Source organism: Rana temporaria, chromosome 1, assembly GCF_905171775.1.
Source record: "Rana temporaria chromosome 1, aRanTem1.1, whole genome shotgun sequence".
In the NCBI taxonomy this organism is placed as follows: domain Eukaryota; kingdom Metazoa; phylum Chordata; class Amphibia; order Anura; family Ranidae; genus Rana; species Rana temporaria.
The window spans coordinates 399,935,880-399,958,173 of NC_053489.1; the positions used below are offsets into that span (position 1 = coordinate 399,935,880).

Consider the following 22,294-nt stretch of genomic DNA (forward strand, 5'->3'; position numbering starts at 1 on the left):
CGCCCTCAAGAGGCTTTCTCCACACCAGGAAGAAACCCTTGCATTACGGTGTGTAGTTACAGACAGAAGAACAGAAAGTGAGGATTTCTCAGAAGAAATAAGGACATTTAAAACCAAAATGGAAGGATGAGGTAAGTGAAGGAGGACTGCACTAAGGTAAAAGGAAGCTATTTAGGGAAAAAAAATGTTTTCCTTTACAACCCCCTTTAAATAAATTTAAAATACAATACTGTGCGGTCAAACTGACCTTAAAGCACAATATATATATATATATATACACACACACACACACACACAATTTATTTTTTTAAAGTTGGGGCAAGGAGGTTAATCATACACTTTAGCAGCAACCTAACTTGGGATAAATATTTGACTAAATTCACAATTCCGCAAAGACTGGCTCTATCCATTAACAGAAAACAATTCAGAGACATGGGTGCAAGGACTGTTTATTGATCATTTTATTAATGACAAACATGTTTAAAACAAATCAAAGGGAGAGGAAAACAAAACAAAAGAAAAAAAGACACTGTGCTAGCACAAGCATTCCTGGGTACTTAAAATCCTGAATAACTGCTACAGGAAAACAGAAATCTAGCTAGCCGATGCTGTTAAGTCAGTGAAAGAGTGAGATCATGTTAAACATTCACCAATATACTGGACTTCTATGCAGGAAATTTTTCTAGATACACACCTATTTAAACGACTTAGAATGCAGTGCAGGGTAAGGGGAAAAAAAAAAAAAAAAAAATTAAAAAAGAGCCCTTCGGCAACATTTAGAAAATAAAAGAGTCCATATCTTGCAGGAAGGAAGGTGGCCAGAGTCATGTTTTGCGTGCACAAAGAATGCAACGACATCAGTCTGATTTGATCAATGATTACAACGGTTCAGAATTGGCACACCAATGAAATATTACCCAACAGTGTATAAACTGAAACGGTTTATATTGTATAATCGGCCAAACTGAACCAAACTAATTCAGTAGAACCTATATATAGTTTAGGACAAATGCCTAAAATGTTTAGGGTGAAAAATTGTAAACCGGGTTTGCTAGGAGGAAAAATGGTAATAGTGGGTTTGCAAAATAACTGCAAGTTTTTTTTTTTTACACAGGCTTTTAGTGCCAGTGAAAGCAAGGTCAAATAACTGTAGCCAACCTCATTTTGTAAATCCTTAAACTAAATTCTATAAATGAAATTCTACAGCGCCAAACAAATTTGGATTGTTTTGCTCTCTTAAAACATCTTCCGTTGTGTGCACTGGAGCTGAATGGACAGAGGGCGAGCCTGGCCTGTACTGACCCAAGGCCGAGTCCATTCACACTCCATCTCACTAAAAGCACCAGATGTACTTCCAGTCATACAGTGACTGTAGACCACCTTCCACGCTGCCTGCATTCCTGTTTGCTTTTCAACCAGTTTCAAAATCTATTGCAAAGAACTTGACTTTCAAACCTATATAATCCCCAGTTTCCACTACTAGATCCATTTCTGGGAGGGGACGTTGTAGCAGGCTAGCTTGTCTTTCCTTGACAGGTGGGTGCCGAAGGGCAGAGGAAACCCGTCCCTTTTTCAAAGCATACAATTTGCCTAAACAATGATTTATTTTATTGTGTGGAGTAGAGTCCAGACAGTAGCCAATCAAAGCATACAGAAAACACTGAAAAAACCCCTCTCCTTATGGGAGTTTGTATACTCCTTTGCTCTACTACACTGCTTTAGGAAAGAGAGGCTAGTCATCAAGTCATTTACTGCATCTTAAATCTGAAAGTCCTCATTTGTGGCAACATTTCTAACTAGCCACATTAACCACAATGTCTTGCAGTACTCAGGTCCACCGCAACCAGCAGTTAAAAAAAATAAATATCCAGCACTTATTTTCTCTAGAAGTTTTGTTAAAACCATCTAAGAGATCTAGAACCTTCAGGTAGAGGGGAATGGTGGAGTCCATCAGTTTCCCAGTCAAAGCCGGTTTGAAAATCAAACCTACATCTCAAAGTTGACCTTGTTAGCTGGTAATACTGCATTATGTTCTGATCAATCTAGAAGAAATGCTGTTTACACTTAAAACAGACTTGCATGAGCATGTTAAAAAAACAAAAACAAAAAACAACTCTGAGATAAGGAACTGTTTTCTGCCAGCTTTGATAAGATGGTTCTCAAGGAACACATGAACAAGCTGGAAAAAGTAAAAGCCGATTTCTCCAGCCCGTGACCAATTTATGGTGGGCTAGAGAGGTCTAGATTGCTGTTCCAATGTGAGTAGCGGCATCTTGATGGCAATGGTTCCTCCCATTAACTACCTATTTCATTGAGTGTATGTGGCTCCTCTGATGTTCAGCCACTTCTCCTATCGTTCTCCTCGCCTCAGTGTGCTTGCAGTGGTCTCGCTTGCTTTCGCTCTCTCGATTTTTTTGTATTTAATCCCTCTCTCGTTCCTCTCTCTCCTGTTGCTCTCACAGTGGTGCTTCAGTTTTAGCAGTGGAAAACAGGTATCCGTTTTATTTTTTTATTACTCAGAATAAAATGTGGATGAACTAAGTTCCACACAGGCTTAGCTCTTCTTCAACCTGCATAGTGAGCAAAACAAAAAAATCCTTAGTTAAAAACAACACTGAAATATTGGTTACTAATTTTGCATTGACAAAATAAAACCGTTGCGGATCTAATAAGGTGCTAGTTGCATTTTTTGCCGACCCCAGTGACTATTTTGAGCGTCTGAGATGGAATAAGTACTCAGATCAGCAGTTTTGATTTTCGGCATGCTCGTCTTGGGTCAGCGATTGAGAAATCTGGAAGCCAGATGCATTCAGGCACCTAGAAGAGTTCTATATTCACAGAGCTGACAACTTTCGTGGGCATCCCCGATTCAGAGCTTAAAGCCCAACTCCGCCATCACTTTAAATACAGTTGTGCTCATAAGTTTACATACCCTGGCAAAATTTATGATTTCTTGGCCATTTTTCTGAGAATATGAATAACACAAAAACATGGTTAGTGTTTGGCTGAAGCCATTTATTATCAAGTAACCGTTTACTTTTTAAATCAAAACGACAACAGAAACTAGCCAAATGACCCTGATCAAAAGTTTACATACCCCAGTTCTTAATACAGAGTATTGCCCCCTTTAACATCAATGACAGCTTGAAGTCTTTTGTGGTTAAGGCTCTTTGTCTTCTCAGATGGTAAAGCTGCCCATTCCTCTTGGCAAAAAGCCTCCAGTTCCTGTAAATTCTTGGGCTCTGTCTTGCACGTTTGAGATCTCTCCAGAGTTGCTCAATGATATTGAGGTCAGGAGACTGAGATGGCCACTCCAGAACCTTCACTTTATTCTGCTGTAGCCAAATGACAGGTTGACGGCCTTGTGTTTTGGATCATTGTCATGTTCGAATGTCCAAGTACGTCCCATGCACAGCTTTCTGACTGATGAATGCAAATGTTCTTCCAGTATTTTTTGATAATATACTGCATTCATTTTGACCAAAAAAAAATTCCTGTGCATTTGTAGCTCTCATATTCCCAAACATCAGCGATCCACCTCTGTACCTTTCATTATAGGCCTTGTTGACTCCTCTCCAAATGTAGCGTTTATGGTTGTGGCCAAAAAGCTTAATTTTGGTCTCATCACTCCAATTGAATTTGTACGAGAAGGTTTGAGACTTGTCTCTGTGCTGTTTGGTGTATTGTAAGTGGGATACTTTGTGGCAATTGCGTAGTAATGGCCTTCTGACGACTTGACCATACAGCCCATCTTTCTTCAAGTGCCTCCTTATTGTGCATCTTAAAAACAGCCACACCACATGTTTTCAGAGAGTTCTGTATTTCACCTGAAGTTATTTGTGGGTTTTTCTTTGCTTCCCAAACTATTTTCCTGGCAGTTGTTGCTGAAATTTTAGTTGGTCTACCTGACCGTGGTTTGGTGTCAACAGAACCCCTCAATTTCCACTTCTTGATTAGAGTTTGAACACTGCTGATTGGCATTCCCAATTCCTTGGATATCTTTTTATATCCCTTTCCTATTTTATACAGTTCAAACTACCTTTTCCCGCCGATCTTTGACAATTCTTTTGCTTTCCCCATGACTCAGAATCTAGAAACGTCAGTGCAGCACTGGATGAAAGATGCAAGGGTCTGACAGGAGTCCAGAAACGCATTGACATTTTATACACAAACACACACTAATTACAAGCACACAGATGAGGATGTTACCTTTAATAGCCATTCAAATCTTTGTGTCAACTTGTGTGCATGTTATCAGGCCAAAATCACCAGGGTATGTAAACTTTTAATTAGGGTCATTTCTGTTGTCATTGTGATTTAAAAGTAAACACAGTTGATTGATAATAAATGGCTTCAGCCAAACACTAACCATGAGTGAAAAAAGTTTATCATTCATATTCTCTGAAAAATGCCCAAATTCTGCCAGGGTATGTTAACTTAGGAGCACAACTTCACTTGGACCAAGCTTGCCCAAAAAAATGTTTTCCTTTAGCGTTGTGTTCTGGCAGTGGTTCAAGAACTTTCCTTGGGGATGACCGTTGCTCAGTCATCTATAGGAAAGCCTTGTATTTTATTTTATCAATACATACAAAGCTTCCTCTGGATAGCTGAGGTTGGGATTGTGAGGTCATTCACTCGTCGCTCCACCTCAGCCATTCAGGAGGAGGACCTGTACTTAAAGTGGTTGTTAAGCCACTTTCACATCTTCCCCTCTGTGTTAGCGATTTCTTAAAAAAAAAAAAAAACCTGCTGTACCTCATTTCAGAGCACTTATCAGCGATCATATAATCGGCTGGCTTTCTTCTCTCCCTGTCTGATAGATGCAGCGGGCGGGCCGAGATTTCCCCGCTGACATCACTCGGGAGAGGAGAAGGAGAAGGAGGGGAGGGGGAGAAGGAGGGGAGGGGGAGAAGGGGGGGGGAGAAGAAGAAGGGGGGGAGGGGGAGAAGAAGAAGGGGGGGAGAAGGAAGAAGGGGGTGGGAGAAGAAGATGGGGGGGAGAAGAAGAAGGGGGTGGGAGAAGAAGAAGGTGGGGGGAGAAGAAGAAGGTGGGGGGAGAAGAAGAAGGGGGGGGAGAAGAAGAAGGGGGGGGAGAAGAAGAAGGGGGGGGGGGGAGAAGAAGAAGGGGGGGGGGGAGAAGAAGAAGGGGGGGGGGGAGAAGAAGAAGGGGGGGGGAGAAGAAGAAGGGGGGGGGGGGAGAAGAAGGAGCTCTTCTCAGCGATCATATAATTGGCTGGCTTTCTTCTCTCCCGGTCTGATAGATACAGCGGGCGGGCCGAGATTTCCCCGCTGACATCACTCGGGAGAGGGAGAGGGAGAAGGAGAAGGAGAAGGAGAAGGAGAAGGAGAAGGAGAAGGAGAAGGAGAAGGAGGAGAAGGAGAAGGAGAAGGAGAAGGAGAAGGAGAAGGAGAAGAAGGAGAAGGAGAAGGAGAAGAAGAAGAAGAAGAAGAAGAAGAAGAGACAGATAGCAGGCTGAGGATGATGGAGGCACGTACGGATGACTATGGTGTCAAAGCTCAGCAGCCCTGATATATATCAGAGTCAGTGTACAGGGGGGAGGGTATAGCCAGGCAGGACCCGCCAGCTAATACAGGGCTAAAATTACGGCACAAGCATTGCGCTATATAAAATGCTTTAAAAAGGAACAGGATTTTTCCTTTTTCTGGGGGTTAAAACGCTTTAATGATAAAATATTTGGCTTCCTATGAATGGCTGAGCACTGTTCAGCCCAACATGTTTTGGGATTGGGATTTAAAGTAGAATGTTTTCATTTTGGATGGAGAAAAAAAAAAAAAAAAGCACTGTCCGTTACTTTTAGGCCACCCATTTCCCATTCGGGAGATTTAACGTCACTTCCTGTCCAATAGCCAAAACAGGAAGTGAAAAATAATTCCTCCATAGTGGAGGTATCCCTGGATCTACCCTCTATTTCTACTCTGACAAAAGCCCAAAATTTGGGCTTTTCTTTTACTCGTGGTAATGAGAGCAAACGGGACAAGTGGAGAAGGTTAATCTCCCCAACAGGGATAACGAGATTAATAAAAACCTGGCCGGAACACCCACTCACAACAGATATCATCATTGGGTAGATGCAACTAATAAGCAAATTAACGAATGTGATAACCTTTTTAAATACTTACACATTAGTACTGTGACAGCCCAGTCACACCTCCATGTTGATATGCACGTTCACCCTGGTAAGTAGAATCCTGCGATAACGCAACATCAATTTGGGACTTAAATTCATCACCAAGGTAGCTATCCTAAATCAGGAACAGAAAAACATGCATGTTACCATTAGCTTCTCACAACAGCACTTCTAATAAGCAAGCAGGATCTAAATACTTTTCTTTAAATAAATATCTCTTTATTGCATGCAAGATTAGAGGGTTTTCTATGTTTTTACTTGTACAAAGAATACCTTTAACCTCCGCCTGCCCCAGCATCCCTCTAAACGGTTCTCAGGGGGCTGAGGAATGGGCAAAATCATCAGCATTTGTGGACCGTGGTCCGTGTCAGTGTTTTGTTTGTGTATTTTTTTGTATTTTTACAGTTTAACCTTTAAATATGTATTACAATTTTTTTTTCATCAGCCCTGTTGGAGGGTGGCTTTGGTGAAATATCAGGGGTCTAAAAAGACCCGACACCTCCCTTTTGGGAAAGGGACTGAGGACAGATTCCCCAGTACCTTTCTCTGTACATTACTCTTCAGTGCAGCTGAGGCTGCAGAGACAGAGGCTCCTGTTCATTCATAAACTAAAACAGTTTACGATGCTCAGTCATGAATGGACAGAATCAGTGATCACCGATTCTGTTCATTCAGAAGAGACCAGTAAATGATATATACTGGCTCCTTCCTCCACTCTCCATCCTGACAGATCCAGGAAGAGGGAGGACGATGGGGGAGCCGGAAGAGGACACAGGGTTGTCGGGGTGATTGGTGTGGCATTTTCAAGCACCGATCTCCCTGTATAGCTTTCAATAAAGCAGTTGACAGCTGCGGGAGGGAGGAGAGAAGGAGCTGTCAGCTGTTTTATTGAAAACTATACAGAGAAATATATAATAAAAATAAACGGTGCTTGTAACTGCCCCCCACCGCCACACTGATCATCTGTAAGGCTGTCCTTTTACCAGCTGGACGAATTCTGAGGGAGATCTTGCTTTAAAGAGATGGGGAAGTTGCTTGTCGTGCCACAAGCAAACTGTCAAATTGGTAATGCATGGCTGTTGCATTGTGGATTAAAAACTTGGGAGTAGTTTCCTATGTGTATGCAGCTATGCATCTGAATGAAACGCTATGCATTTTAGCAGATGAGATACCTTCCTCCCCTTTAATCATCTACAGCAGTGTTCCCCAACCCCCGGTCCGCGGCCCACTACCGGGCCGCGGCACTTCTGCAGCCGGGCCGTGAGCAGGCGGCATGAGAAAGCCCCACATGCGGACCGCGGCACTCTACCATTCGGACAGCAAGGAGACTTTTCTTCCTCCTGTGCCGCTCATAGAGCCGACAGCGGGAGGCGGAACAATTCTGGGTGGAGGGCGGAGCTGCCCGAGGTTATCAAACAGGCGATTGGCTGCTAGGACTATCCTTCATCCTAGCAGCCAATCACCTGTTTGTTACCTCGGCCCTCCATCCAGAACTGTCCCGCCTCCCTCCCTGCAACTTTTCTCCTCATGCTGTGCCTCCCTCCGATCTGTCCCTAAGTGTGGGGGACGGAACCGAGGACTGTAATGTGTGGGGGACGGAACCGAGGACTGTAATGTGTGGGGGACGGAACCGAGGACTGTAATGTGTGGGGGACGGAACCGAGGACTATAATGTGTGGGGGACGGAACCGAGGACTATAATGTGTGGGGGACGGAACCGAGGACTGTAATGTGTGGGGGACGGAACCGAGGACTGTAATGTGTGGGGGGGAAGGCTGAGGACTGTAATGTCTGGGGAGGGGGGGGGGGCGGAGGACTGTAATGTATAGTGGGGGGGAAGGCTGAGGACTGTAATGTGTGTGGGGGGAGGCTGAGGACTGTAATGTGTGTGGGGGGAGGAGGAGGCTGAGGACTGTAATGTGTGTGGGGGGAGGAGGAGGCTGAGGACTGTAATGTGTGTGGGGGGGGGGGGGAGGAGGCTGAGGACTGTAATGTGTGTGGGGGGGAGGGAAGGCTGAGGACTGTAATGTGTGGGGGGGGGGGAGAAGGCTGAGGACTGTAATGTGTGTGGGGGGGGGAAGGCTGAGGACTGTAATGTGTGTGGGGGGGGGAAGGCTGAGGACTGTAATGTGTGTGTGGGGGGGGGCTGAGGACTGTAATGTTTGTGTGGGGACTGAGGACTGTAATGTGGGGTTATGATATAAATAGGGGCAGATGACAGTACTGTTAATCGGGGAACCAAGAGTATAACACTACCAGTGACAGGGTGAGTGTGAGCAGGGCCTAGTGGGGGCACTAGCTTCATCTGTTGGGGCCTTACCACATCTGGTGGCAGGCAGCATGGCAAGTGACAATCCGCATCTGGTGGCAGGCAGCGAGGCAAGTGACAATCCACATCTGGTGGCAGGCAGCGAGGCAAGTGACACACTCAAAGCTCCCACTGATTCTGCATTATGGTGGGTTTAACTTTATTTTTTACTACAATGTAATAAATAGAAATAATGCGCTGACAAATTGCCCGCGAAAAATCGCTTACCCCCCGCATGCCATCCCCAACCTCCCCTCAACTGGGCCTTGGAAAATTTTCTTCCATACAGTCGGTCCCCGGTGCCAAAAAGGTTGGGGACCACTGATCTACAGGACTTATTTTCTCTAGATGTGAATGTGGTGGATGCTGTGTATTTAAATCTCTATGTACTCTCAGTTCATGCAGTATGTTTTAGGACTGTCAACATTTGTTACATGGTAGTTAAGCAGCATGGGGAGGCTGCAGATTAAAGTCCACTAGCATAATGGCAATCACATGAGAGCAAGTTCCAGCCAACGATGGAACCAACCATAGGCGTTGGTAAAAAATACCAGACAAAATATAAATATGGAGGCTGCTGGCTCACCTTTTCTAAAAATACACATTGCCTGGAAGGCATGCTGATTACTTGTCTAATACTCTGAAGCACTGTACAGGAACAACAGGAGATACAAAATTGTAACTTTTCTCCATTTGCAGCACACTTGTTCCAGGTCTGTGGCTCAAGTATTGAAGCCAGAGGTAGTCAGGCAACTAGCCTGTTCAGAGTTAGAAATTGCAACGGTTTCAGTGCTAGATATTACCACATATACATATACATACATACATACATACATACATACACACACACACATACACACACACACTTTCAAAAACTAACAAAACCTACATGAAATAAAGTCAAAGCTTGCCAAAAACAACCAGGTTTGTAGCTGTGTTTTGTCCAAATGTATAAAAGCAAACACATGGTGGTTCATAATGGCAACATCTTTCAGTGAGGTTTAAAATATAAGTCCACCTTTTCCAGAAAGAAGCCTGTGCACTCAAGGAGTCCAGCAGATATTTAAAAAAAACTATTTAAAATGTTCATTCATTTTATTGTCATACCTGTATGCCATTTGGGTTCCCCAAGCTTGGCTAAAAAAACTCCCACTTAGCAAACCACACATCCTGTTTTATTATTAGAACATGAAAATTGGATGCCTACTCCCAGGCACCGCAAGACCGAAAACCAATGGTATGACAAAGTTGCACAGTTTAATATCTACACAAGATATTTTATGGAAAAGGTGAACATAGCCTTAAACGCCATCATTTAAATATATTAGACTGTAATGGGGGATGAAAGAATTTACCTGCGATAATTCTGGCTGGGAGAGTCCTGGCTGACTCATTTGCGAAGGCTGGCTCATGGATATATAACCCTGTGTTAGAGGGCCTTGAGAGAACGGCTGAGATACAACATCCTGACTGGCTTGGCTGTTGGGCATGTTTCCCTGGCTCATGCCTTGAAGCCCTATGCCTCTCTGTTTCTGGCGCCCACCACGGGTTGCCTTTCCTTTAGGCATACCCCGACCTGGAAGGAGGAGAGAGAGGAGGGAATAAAGTGCCACAAATATATAAACCATCAGGCACATGAAAACATTGCATTTTCTGGTTTTACCGGACGTGAAATACAGTATATTAAATATGACAAGGTAGTGAATTGGTTGTTCCACTAAAATAAAAAAATGTTTGCACTCCCTGAAAAATCTATTAGAATAGGGCCTCATTCACACTGGTACTCCTGCGTTTTCTGAACAAAGTACTGCAATTTGAAAATGTAAACTTTCCAGATAATTTTTTCCTACGTTTAGATGTTCCCGCTTTAAAGCAGGTCTAGCCATTTTAAGTCAGGTTTACATGTGTTAAGCCATGTCTAGAGTGTCTAATATCCTGGATGCAAAGAAGTCTCTTTAACCACTTCAATACCGGGCTTTAAAACCCACCTCCTTCCCGGGCCTATTCTGGCACTTCTTTCCTACATGTACAAATCCTCATTCTTTTGCTAGAAAATTACTCAGAACCCCCAAACATTATATATGTTTTTTAGCAGACACCCTAGGGAATAAAATGGCGGTCATTGCAACTTTTTATCTTGCACCGTATTTGCGCAATAATTTTTCAAACGGCTTTTTTTTGTAAAAAAAATGGTTTCATAAATTAAAAAATAACAAAACATTAACGTTAGCCCAATTTTTTGGTAAAATATGAAAGATGATGTTACGACGAGTAACTAGATACCTAACATGTCACGCTTTAAAATTGCGTACACTCATGAAATGGCGCCAAACTTCGTTACTTAAAAATCTCCATAGGCGACACTTTAAAATTTTTACAGGTTGCCAGTTTAGAGTTACAGAGGAGGTCTAGTGCTAGAATTGTTGCACACGCTCTAACGCACGCGGCGACACCTCACATGTGTGGTTTGAACGACGTTTACATACGTGGGCGGGACTTACGTGTGCGTACGCTTCTGAGCGCGAGCTACCGGGGACAGGGGCATTTTAATTTTTTTATTATTATTTTTTATTTTTTATTTTACTTATTTCTTTATTTTTTGCACTTTTTTTTACACTTTTTTTTTTTTCAATCGCTTTTATTCCTATTACAAGGAATGTAAACATCCCTTGTAATAGGAATGTGTGTGACAGGTCCTCTTTAAGGAGAGATGCGGGGTCAATAAGACCTCACATCTCTCCTCCAGGCTGGAAAGAATGAGATCGTGAAAAAAAATTCACAGATCTCATTCAAACTAGCCGCAATTGCGGTTTGTTTACTTACGGGGACCCGGGCGTGACGTCATCACATCGCGCCCGGGCCTCCGACGGTCATAGAGATGACTGGTGACCAGATGGTCACCAGTCTTCTCTATGGCAAACATCCGGCGGACGGCGATCATCTCTCCGGGCCCCCGGTGGGACGGGAGAGCCCGGAGAAGCACCGGATGGCGGCGGGAGGGGGGGGGATGTCCCCTCCCGCCGCCTGTAAGAACGATCTAGCGGCGGAACCGCCGCTATGATCGTTCTTACGGTGCGTAGGATCGCCGCCGCTAAAAAATGATATCTCAATGATGCCTCTGGGTGCAGGCATCATTGAGATATCCCCCCGCAAAGCCCATCACGTCATATGACGTCCACCCAGGATAACAGGTCCCCGTTTTGGACGTCATATTACGGCGTGCGGGTGTCAAGTGGTTAAAAACACAGCTATACTGACTGCACCTAAACGCAAAAAAAATTGTATTTTCCATGGACGGACACAGCTCCTTAAATTTTGACAAGTGGGTTATATTCCCTGTTTACAGGAAAGGACTAGGCAGAAACATGTTTGTTAATGCAACATGTATTTAATTATCCGAGTTGAACAGCCCCGCCCAGGGGGCGGTCCCTCCAGACACAACCCTCCTCACTGCAGCATGCAGCCTCAGTTCGTAACAAGCAGTACAAACCTAAAAAGGAGGGGTGGGTGCGGTGTCCGTCCATGGACTCAGAGAAAAGGATTTCACGTTGAGTAGAAAAAAATCCTATTTTCTCTTATCGTCCATGGACGGACACAGCTCCTTAAATCTTGACAAGTGGGACGTCCCCAAGCAGTGTCAAAAATGAGGGATGTGAAATATATCAATAAAACCCATTTTAAACTTCACCCCAAAACAAGCAGAGCTCCTCAACGGAGGAGGTGCAACTTTTAACGGCCGCCTGCAAAAACTAGCGGCCGAAAGAAGCATCAGAAGATCCACTCACAGCAACCATGTAAATTTTGGAAAAAGTGCGAACGGACGAGCAAGTCGTCGCCCTGTACACCTGTGAGACCGACACGTCGGGGGAAAAAAACTCCGGAAGCACCAATTGCCCTGGTCGAAAATGCCACGACCGGAAAAGGGGGGCCCACCCCCTAAGAGCATAGGCCTGTATGACGGTTTGCCTGATCCACCGAGTAAGGGTGGTCGACGAGACCGGCAGGCCCTTTTGTGGATCAGACAGAGACACAAAAGAGGGTTAGATCTCCAAAAGGGAACCGTAGCAGGCAGGTACACCCGCAAAGCTCGTACCACGCCTAAAGTTTGAAAAGCAACCTCCGTAGGATATGCCTGCCGAGGACATAAGGATGGAAGAACAATGCCCTTATTCAGGCAAAACCACCTTCGGAAGAAGCGAAGGTCGCGGGCGCACCACCACCTAATCCTTATGGAGGATCAAGCATGGCGGCTTGCAAGACAAGCCCTCCAACTCAGAGACCCCTCTAACAGAGGTAGGGGCCACCGTCTAAGATAGTGTCAAGAGAAAATCTCTCTGATGTTTCCAAAAGGAAGGTTCTTAAAGAACCAAGAGCACCAGAGTCAAAACTCATGGGGGAAGAGATGGGCCAAGAGGGGAAAGTATATATAACAAACCCCCTGCACAAAGAGTTACCCACCAGGGAACGGGCCGCAAAAAGGGCACTGAAAGAACACAGCCAAGGCTGAAATCTGCCCCCAAACGGTGCTTTAAGCAATTTGAGATCCACTCCAAGCTGTAAAAACAGCAGGAACCTGGCCACCGTGGACGCCACTTCATCTCTTCGCACCAAGAGATGTAGGCCTGCCAGGTGCGACGGTAGATTCTCTGGAAGAAGACTACCGTGCCCTCAGCATGGTTGAAATGACCGAGTCGGACAGACCCCCCACTCTCTTAAAGTCTGGCTACCAATAGCCATGTTGAGCAAGTCAGTGACTGTACAACAGGAGGAAGTATGGGACCTCGAGACATAAGGACCTTCCGCCCTGGTGACCGCCAGGGTACCTCCGCTACGAGGTGCCCAAAATCGGCGTACCAAGGACACTGAAGCCAATCTGGAGCGATTAGAACCATCGGGATCCCCTTAGCCTCCACTCTATGGAGCACCCGAGGAAGCAACAACAATGGAGGAACGGCATAAAGCCGCCGATACAGACCCCACCGGGCAACCAGCGCGACTGACGCATCTGTACCAGAGCACTAGACCTGGCCACTAACTTCGACAACCTTGCGGTGGAGACCAGCAGCCAGGAGATCCATGAGTGGAGAAGCCCACGGCGAGCCCTGGCCACGTGACGACGCAGACCTTCCTGGGCTTCAACCCAGATTTAAATGCATGCAGGGCAGGCAGTCTACCGCTGAGCAATAATCTCTCCTGCCCTGTGAGACTCACCTCTTGCAAGGGAGCCGAAACACCCCCAAGCACAAATACCAGTCGCCCTGGTCCAGCATCTGGCGACTCCAGTAGTCTGCCTGCCGGTATACCTGATGGTAGACCGAAGCCACGGCCGTGGCATTGTCTGGCTGAATCCAGATCGGATGACCTTGCAACCTCCTCGAACACAAGGAGAAGCATAGCCCGATTGCCCAAATAGTAGGACAATGAATGGTAGACAGGGTCCCCAGCACCCAGGCGGCCTCCCACCCAGGTACTAACCAGGCTCGACCCTGGGTAGCTACCGAGATCAGACGAGAGCGGGCACATTCAGGGAGGTGTGGCCGTAGGTCCACGCAAGTCCAGCGACTCAGGGGCGACTGGACCCCCCAGGTGCCCCCACAACCCGTGAGGCTGGTGTCAATCGTAAACACCGACCACTGGAAGGAAGGAAGAAACAACTTCCCAGACCGAGGAGTCGGGGATCTCCGTCACCAACTCAGATAGACTCTGACTAGGTGGCGCACCTGAATCTGATGAGTTCAGAGACCAGAGATTTTTACCACGTGGACAGTAGATCCCCTGGAAAGCCCGAGAAACAGAAGCCCTGAATAACCAGGGCGCAGCATTCAATGGAGCATCACAGACCTATACGAGGCCCTGGACCAGCAGGTCCGCTAGTTTAATAACTTCGGGAGTCAGTGCTCCTCCACTATCTGGATCAAAATGCTCACTCTGTGAGTGACCGAGACCCCAGAGTAGTGGCCACAAGTCAGACCCCAGCATGGTAAACATGGAAAGGGCCAGTGCTTTGGATCTTCTAACAGTCAGATCCATACAACGGGGACTCCCGCAATAGGGAGAGTGGTCACCTATACGCGACACCCGGAGGGTCCACCACCGGAGAAGAAGCCCACCTCTTGAAAGGGCTCCCCTCAAAGGGGCACTGAACCTCCAGGCGGTGAGGGACTACCAGCATGTTGGGGAAGAACCAGATACTGACTCCAAATATTAAAGACATTTACATAGTGTGTATGTAATAGATGTAAGTGTATGCACACCTGTCTTTACAAAAAACTGACGCTCCTAGGGCCCTATTCAGGGCATCTTACCCACTTGCTGCGCTGACCAGGGGTACCCAGGGGACTCCTCAGGAGGAGACTGCCCAGCGCTGCCGACCACTCTCAGCGCACGGCGTGTGGAGGGGAAAAGAACTGTGAAGGAACTGTGCGGTGTCTGCAGGGACCTGTGTGCACCGTAAGAAACAGCACTAGGGGGTCAGGAATGCACAAAGATGGCCGCCGAGCGTTCAGAACACGGCCACAGGAAAATGGCTGACCGCAATGTAAGCTGCACATGGCGCGGCTACGACAAAATAGCCGCCAATGGGAGTTTTCAATGTAACTGAAAACCTCCCAAAAAATTGCGCCAGCGCCGGCCAAATGGCAGCAAAACGCTGCATTTAAACAGGGAAAGACTCCTAGGGCATTTACAGTGAAATCCCCCACAGGAAAGTACCCAGTACCCGGAAGGCCCCCCCCCCGGACAGCACGCTTTAGTAATGCAGCAGAGGGAAAGGAGCAGGGAAGGGAGGAGAAGGACCCCCGAACCCCAGGAATGCCCAGCTGTACCAACCCACCGAAGCGGGAGGGACTGTACTTACCTGTCCGAGCGAGGACACGTTGACGCATTCCTGACAGAAGTTCAACCGCAATGGAGGTAGCTGTCGGCGCGGTCCACTGTGAGTGAGACAACACCACAGCCCAGTCATATGTGGACCTCGGAGCAAAGCTCACTGGCCACCCCAGGAGTCATGGGGGAAGGCGTGACAGACCCAGCCTCTTTGCAAAGGTGTGCCCACGCTTGCTGGTCGGACTGAGAAGACTACAAGGATCTATATTATCCAGCCTGTCTCTCAGCCGACAGTTGAAAGAAGATTCTTCAAGAAAAAGTAATATAACATTTCTCCTCAGGGCGCTGGGCCCAAAGGGAGCCATACGTCATCCTTCCTAGGCAGAACAAAACTGAGGCTGCAGTGAGGAGGGTTATGTCTGGCGAGGCTGTTTAACTCTGTTAATGTAACATGTATTTAATTATCCAACATGTTTCTGCCTAGTCCTCTCCTGTAAACAGGGAACATAACCCACTTGTCAAGATTTAAGGAGCTGTGTCCGTCCATGGACGATAAGAGAAAAATGCAGTGTAGGTCACCACCAATGAAAAAAATAAATTAAAAAAAATCGATGCATTTATATAGTAAGAAATGTATATAAATGTATGTTTTAAATGTACCAGTGTCAATAAGGACCAAGAGGAAAAAGAAACACATGATTCAGAAGGTAGCGGTATGCTACCATCTATAGGAGGTTGTTACACTGGTAAACAAAAAACATAAGGCAGCACAACGCCTATACCTAGCATGCCTTAGTTTTGTGAGAAAGCCATACCAAAGGCAAGAACAAAACAAAGGGGTGAGACCTATGTTCCTCAATTAACTCCTACATTCTAGGTTAAAGTACACTTTTTTTTTATCATCCACTGGGGGACACAGGAATTCCAACACTTGGCACGTCCAAAAGCATTCCAACTGATGGCAAATTGCTTAAAGTGGAGGTTCCACCAAAAAAAAAAATATTTCACCAAAAATCTAAAAAAAAAACAAATGTACTCACCCTAAATAGCTGTTGCTATGCGAAAGTGCCGAATCTGCCTCTTTATCGTCCGCGGTGGATTCTCTTCCTCCTCCTACACTGGGCATCTTCTTGTGAATGGGGCGCGCTGCATTCTGGGAACTGTGTGTGTCCCAGAAAGCAGCCTGCCCATTCACAAAGCGCCGCACTGCTCGCGCAAGCGCAGTAGGAAACGGGCAAGCCGTACGGCTTCACTGCCTGTTTCCCTTACTGTGGATGGCGGCGCTTGGAGCTGCCAGGATCGACCTCGACGGGGGCTGACATCGCTGGCGGCTAGGACAGATAAGTGTCCTTATTAAAAGTCAGCAGCTCCAGTGTTAGTATCTGCTGACTTTAATTTTTTTTTTTTTTTTTTTTAATGGAACCTCCTCTAAGTTCCGCATGTTGTGTGAGAAGGTGTTACATTATATACACTGTATGAGTCACCTGCAGTTAAGGATCTTGATTTGGATGACTTCTGTTGATAGGACATGTCAGAACATTTTCAAACATTGGCTAAGCCAATGAACATCTGAAGCTTGTCCTCTGCGTCTTGGGACAAGAATATTTTTTATATATATATCTATGGATATATCTATCTATCCATCTATCTTACACATATACACCCACACAGAGAGACACACACACCTATATAAAAAAAATAGGAGGAAATACAACTAAGCACAAAGTGAGGCAAGGCTTTAAGTACTGAACAAACCCAGGCAACTTTTGCTGATGAGGGTTTAGACAACCAGAAGTGGCGGAGTCGCTGTAGATGGGCAGCGGAACAGACCAGAGATCCACGTGATGCTTCAAAACCAGGGGCAGCAGAGATAGTTTCCTCCAGGCTGAGGGGTTGGAATCTTTAAACTGTGCCCAACGGTGGCACACAGAGGCAGCCTCTAGTACTTCAGCCCAACCAGCCAGTTTCACTAAAAGACAGGGCCACACCACAAATTCTAACAGTGTAGCATGGATCTTAAAGTCACCAGGGAAAAATACCACAAAGTTAAAAGGCTAGCAAATTATTTCAGCAGAGCTGAAGAAAAGATATTTAACCTCCTAAGAAACTAGCAAGAAATTGAGACGTGCTGGGCTCAGGAGAGGTTTGTACATGGGCTGGCTTACATTTTTTGTTTGCCAGTGTCCAAAAACTCCTGTAGAGTTAGTAAAGCCAGACTGTTTCTGAATTTCTGTGTCCATAAATGAAAGATAAAAACATTCATCGAGACAACCCATTATTGAACATACACTCTACAACCAAGACATACCTGCAGTTGGTCCATTGGCTTGACCAAAGTAGCCCGGTGGAGGCATTGGAGGCATGACCAGATTGAACGGTATAGGAATGTTCATGGCAGGTACATGGCTGGGTCCCGAACTGATCATGCCTATCTGATCATGCGTCTGAAAATACATGTTTGAGGGTCGAGCTTGAAGAGGAAAAAATAAAAGTAATTAGTCAGCAATATCATCTAGCTCATTGGTTCTCAACTCCTGTCCTTAGGACCCACTAACGGGCAAGATTTAAGCATGACCTTGGAGAGATGTAGACTAGAATACTGCAATGGCCGAGCAGCAAATGATATCACCTGTGACGTATTTCAGTTATCTTGCAAACCTGGCTTGTTAGTGGGTCCTGAGGACAGGAGTTGAGAACCACTGATCTAGCTCTCTTCATATGCTTGACACTGGATCTCTATGCTGTAGTATTGCAACAGAGAAAGAAACCCTAAAATGAACAAAGTAAAATTTGCACAAGGTACCTAGTCCAAACCAGGTCTGGAATGGTTCAGGAGTAGCCTCTCGCTCCCCCTGCCCCTTTCAGTCCTGCCAGGCTGCATGTTCAGATAAGGGTCTGGTATGGCATTCTACAGTCTCCCTACATTAGTGTTTTGCATGCATTAGACAGTGATACTTTATGCAGTTGCGTAGCTGTCTGGTAGTCCTTCCAATATACGGTGGCCTGCATGCGCTATAGGAGATAACATATATGATGCCTTTCGTTTGGAAAATCAGTAATTGTCTGATTTTAAAGGAATTGTCATTGGAACTAGATGCAACCGTTTGGAGATCTCCCAAAAGGGGCTTGAGCAACATGAAACACTGCACCTATACACGCCTGTACTGCTCATCCGAGATGTCACCTATTGTAGCCACCAATCTGGAACCCTTGGTCAACCCATTATCTGGATTTCCTTGTAAACCAGGTATGTTCGTATGAACAATTTGCTCGACTTCACTGCAAGTTCATTCAGTTCCATTCTAATCTTTTTTATTAACTCCCCCTACCCCCTCACAAGAACAGATGCACTTCAAATTAACTTTAGAATACGTTTTTTTGTCACTGAAAGAGCCAATACAGAGCTCTGAAATATCACTTCATCCTTGTGACCATCCAATGCATATAAAAACAGTACTCAGAGAAAAAAGGTCAAGTGCACCATATTCCTGCATCCACTATTTCAGATAGCACTATAAAGCATTGGTAAAGATTCCAAGATCTAGCTATGTTCTTCAATGAACACAGAAAAAGGATTTTGCTGCAAATACAAAAAATCAAATCTGATTTTCTCTTCTGTTCATTTAACAGTATCCTGACCGATGTGATGTCCCAAAGCAGTACCAAAGACAGGACTGCCCCAAAAAGGAAGAAGAGAAAAAAAAAAAAAAGTCAGAAAAACTCACTAAAAATACCAACAGAAAAAATCTAGGTTTCAACTTCGAGGCTATTCAAAAATAAACAAAAAAAAAAAAAAAAAAGCTGTGTCACCTACTACTGCAGGTGGCACTATAAGCCATTGGTCAGGATTGGAAGATCTAGCTGTGTTGCCTTCAATGAACAATATTTTAAAACAGATACATCAGTTAAAAGTACAAGTTACCTTGACTGCTTCGATCATAAACAGACCCAGGAATTATAGCTTCTCGAGCATCATACATGGCAGTTGTCATAAAGCGTGCACCCTGCAAATAAGTTAAATAACTTATGAAGCTACAAAAAGGTAACATTCAGATTTATGACTCCAGCTATCAGTAAAATATAAAAGATAATAGGCCAAATAATTGTGTTTGCTCTAAATAGGACTGAACTGATTTTTTAACATCTTACTGCTCCATGACTAAGGGGGCAATACTGGCAAGTAGATTTGAAAGAAGGTATATTAAAAAAAAAAAAAAAAACAACATACATACTAGCCTAGATTACTGCAGTTGTCCCCGCACCAGCTCTATACCTGAGACCCGAGCGATCAAAAACAGCCAATCGCTCAGTGCCTCAGTTCCGTTCTGAGTAAAGAGCAGTGACTGTAAAGGCCTGTACACACGGTCAGAAAATCTGAAGTTAAACTTTGTCCGATAAACGATCTGGCGATTTTCTGACAGCCGGTTACGGATTTTCAGCAGACAGACAAAAACTGGATGTGCAGGCTCCAAATTTTTTGTCTGATCTGACCACAATGTCAGATCTGTTCATTAGTACAATTTTCTGCCCAAAAAAACAACAACTGAAGAGCAATACTAGGCACGCTCAGAAATGCAAGAACACATACAAAACAATTCAACATATTACGTCACTTCTGACGTTAAATTCTGTCGTCCGAAAATGTTCTGGTGGCGAGTACCCCTCTCCACTTATGATTTGAGACTGTGAAGGGGGCAGGAGCAGCTGACTCACATTCTCAGTGGTGTTCTGAAAGGCTTATGCCCTGTACACACAATCCGAAAATCGGACGAAAAATACTGCTTTCAACATGATCGTACGATAAACGGATAGTTAGTACAGAGCTTTTGGGAGTTGATCACGACAGTTCATCCGATATTTTATTGGACACGCACGAAAATTTCACGTACAATACCAGATCAGTACAGTTGCTGTCCAAAAATACAAATACACTACAACACGACATCACTTCCTATGTTTTATTTGGGCGTACAAGAATTTTCGTAACTTTAGAAAACTCTTCAGCTTTGATATACGACTAGCATGCGGGAAAAAAAATGCACCGTTGTCCGATTTTCGGATAGTGTGCACGGGGCAAGACAGCTGTTGGATCCTGTCGGGATCACTGCAGAGCCTGGACTGCTTCTTGGACGTTAGCCGACAGCTCACTTAAGCTCGCTCCTGAACCAGCGTCACAAGTGCAGAACCAAGTGTACTCCTGTGATCCACAGAAGTAGTATAGCCAAAAAAAGGTTTGGCCATACTTAAATGACCAGCAATAGTTTACAACAAAAAAAGATTTACTGTCTTGGCAACTATCAAGACACAGTTGACTCATGCGAATCAGCCTACAGACAAGTGATGTGCCACCAGCAAGATACAAGACCCTGCCTCCTTTAAAAAAGTATGCCTTAAAGCAGACCTTCACCCTAAATTTTTTCTTTTTTTTTTTTAAAATATTTTTCAATACACTTTATGCTGCAAAGTAGAATTACCACTTATCACCTAGGAGAGACATTCTCTCCGGCCCCACAGATGTGCCTTAAAGTGGAGCTCCACCCTAAAATTCAACTTCCGCTCACTGGAACCCTCCCCCCTCCGGTGTCACATTTGGCACCTTTCAGGGGGAGGGGGGTGCAGATACCTGTCTAAGACAGGTATTTGCACCCACTTCCGGGAGTCCACTCTGCTGGGACCTGCGGGTAATGTGTTCTGGGAAACGCACAGCTCCCAGAACACAGCAAGGACCAGTGAGCGCATGCGCCGTAGGGAACCGGGCAGTGAAGCCGCAACGCTTCACTTCCTGGTTCCCTCACCGAGGATGGCGGTGGGGGCAGCAGAGTGATGAATTGCTCGTCTTTTGCCGCTAACATCGCTGGACTCCAGGACAGGTAAGTGTCCCAATATTAAAAGGCAGCCGCTGCAGTATTTGTAGCTGCTGGCTTTTAATATTTTTTTACGGCGGTGCTCCGCATTAAGCTCAGATACTGAGATCCCTGTGGCACATATACGCATGCAACAGTTTCCCTATCTGTGCATACAAAGATGCACTACAGGCTCGGCAAGGGCCCAAACCTGTGGGCTCATCTGTGCATGCACAAGAAAGGCTGCATGCCATATTTAAAATCTGTAAACACAAACGCTGTTAAAAAGCTCCTTTTTGCTTTGTAAATGTAGCTGTACAAGACTTTTATATTGGCATGAGCTAATGCATGCTTATCCTGCAAGTTTCTGCTCCGTTTCTTTAACCGATTGACCATCAACTCCCAATTAAGCAGTATGTTGGTCTCCCTATGCTTTGATGCAATCCCCTGCAATAAATACCTCCTGCTGGTTGACCAACTGCTGCTCCTACCATGTAGCTGTTAAGACAGGGGCTTCTCTTAATGTAACTTCCCATTATGCTGAACAGCATGGCCTAAAACAGCCAAAAAAATATAAATGGATCTATTGGTAGGATAAACAGATAACACAAGATTATTGGCACTGCTGTGTTGATAAAAGTGACAAACTGCATAATTTAAGCTGTTTGTACTTGAACTTGGAGTTCAATTAGGGAAAGATAATTTAAACAGTCAGGTACTGCCAACTATAAGATTGGGACATCGGCAAAAAGAGGAAATATAAGCTTGCCACCCTAAAAACACTCACAGCATGATATTCTGCCAGCCAAACAAATAAAAATAACCTCAAGGGGACACCTCACTAATTACCCTAATCAGGAAGGCTGAAGCAGGAAAAGGGCACAGTCTGCACAAGTGTAGTCAAAAGATAAAAATATACAGCAACTCACACTGGTGTACAAGATACCAAAAGACCTTAGGATAAGCATGACACATCCACCTAAACATTCAGGCATGTGTGAGGAACTCTGCAACCCTGCCTAATCATGAAGCAGATAAAAATGTCTATAAAGGGTCTGGCTCACACTGATTCAGCAAAAAAATCCTCAGCCGAGGAAGTAAAAACAGGAATCTTAGCTGCACTGCTAAGAAGGGTTACCCGACCGATTAGGTCCAGGAATGAGGAAATAA

At 45.1% G+C, this 22,294-nt stretch overlaps 1 protein-coding gene across 2 annotated transcripts in view; it reads right to left on the reverse strand.

The window, feature by feature from the left end:
• Nucleotides 1-432: 432 nt before the first annotated feature.
• UPF1 (UPF1 RNA helicase and ATPase) overlaps nucleotides 433-22,294 on the reverse strand; it is a 98,377-nt gene continuing 76,515 nt past the window's right edge. For both annotated transcript variants that reach the window (XM_040323141.1, XM_040323133.1), the window contains exons 20-24: nucleotides 19,204-19,285; nucleotides 17,590-17,751; nucleotides 9,812-10,032; nucleotides 6,141-6,263; nucleotides 433-2,570 (exon numbers count right to left, since the gene is read on the reverse strand). In XM_040323141.1, coding sequence (XP_040179075.1) covers nucleotides 6,144-6,263; nucleotides 9,812-10,032; nucleotides 17,590-17,751; nucleotides 19,204-19,285 — 585 coding nt within the window. In that variant the 3' untranslated portion in view covers nucleotides 433-2,570; nucleotides 6,141-6,143. The remainder of the gene's footprint in view (nucleotides 2,571-6,140; nucleotides 6,264-9,811; nucleotides 10,033-17,589; nucleotides 17,752-19,203; nucleotides 19,286-22,294) is intronic.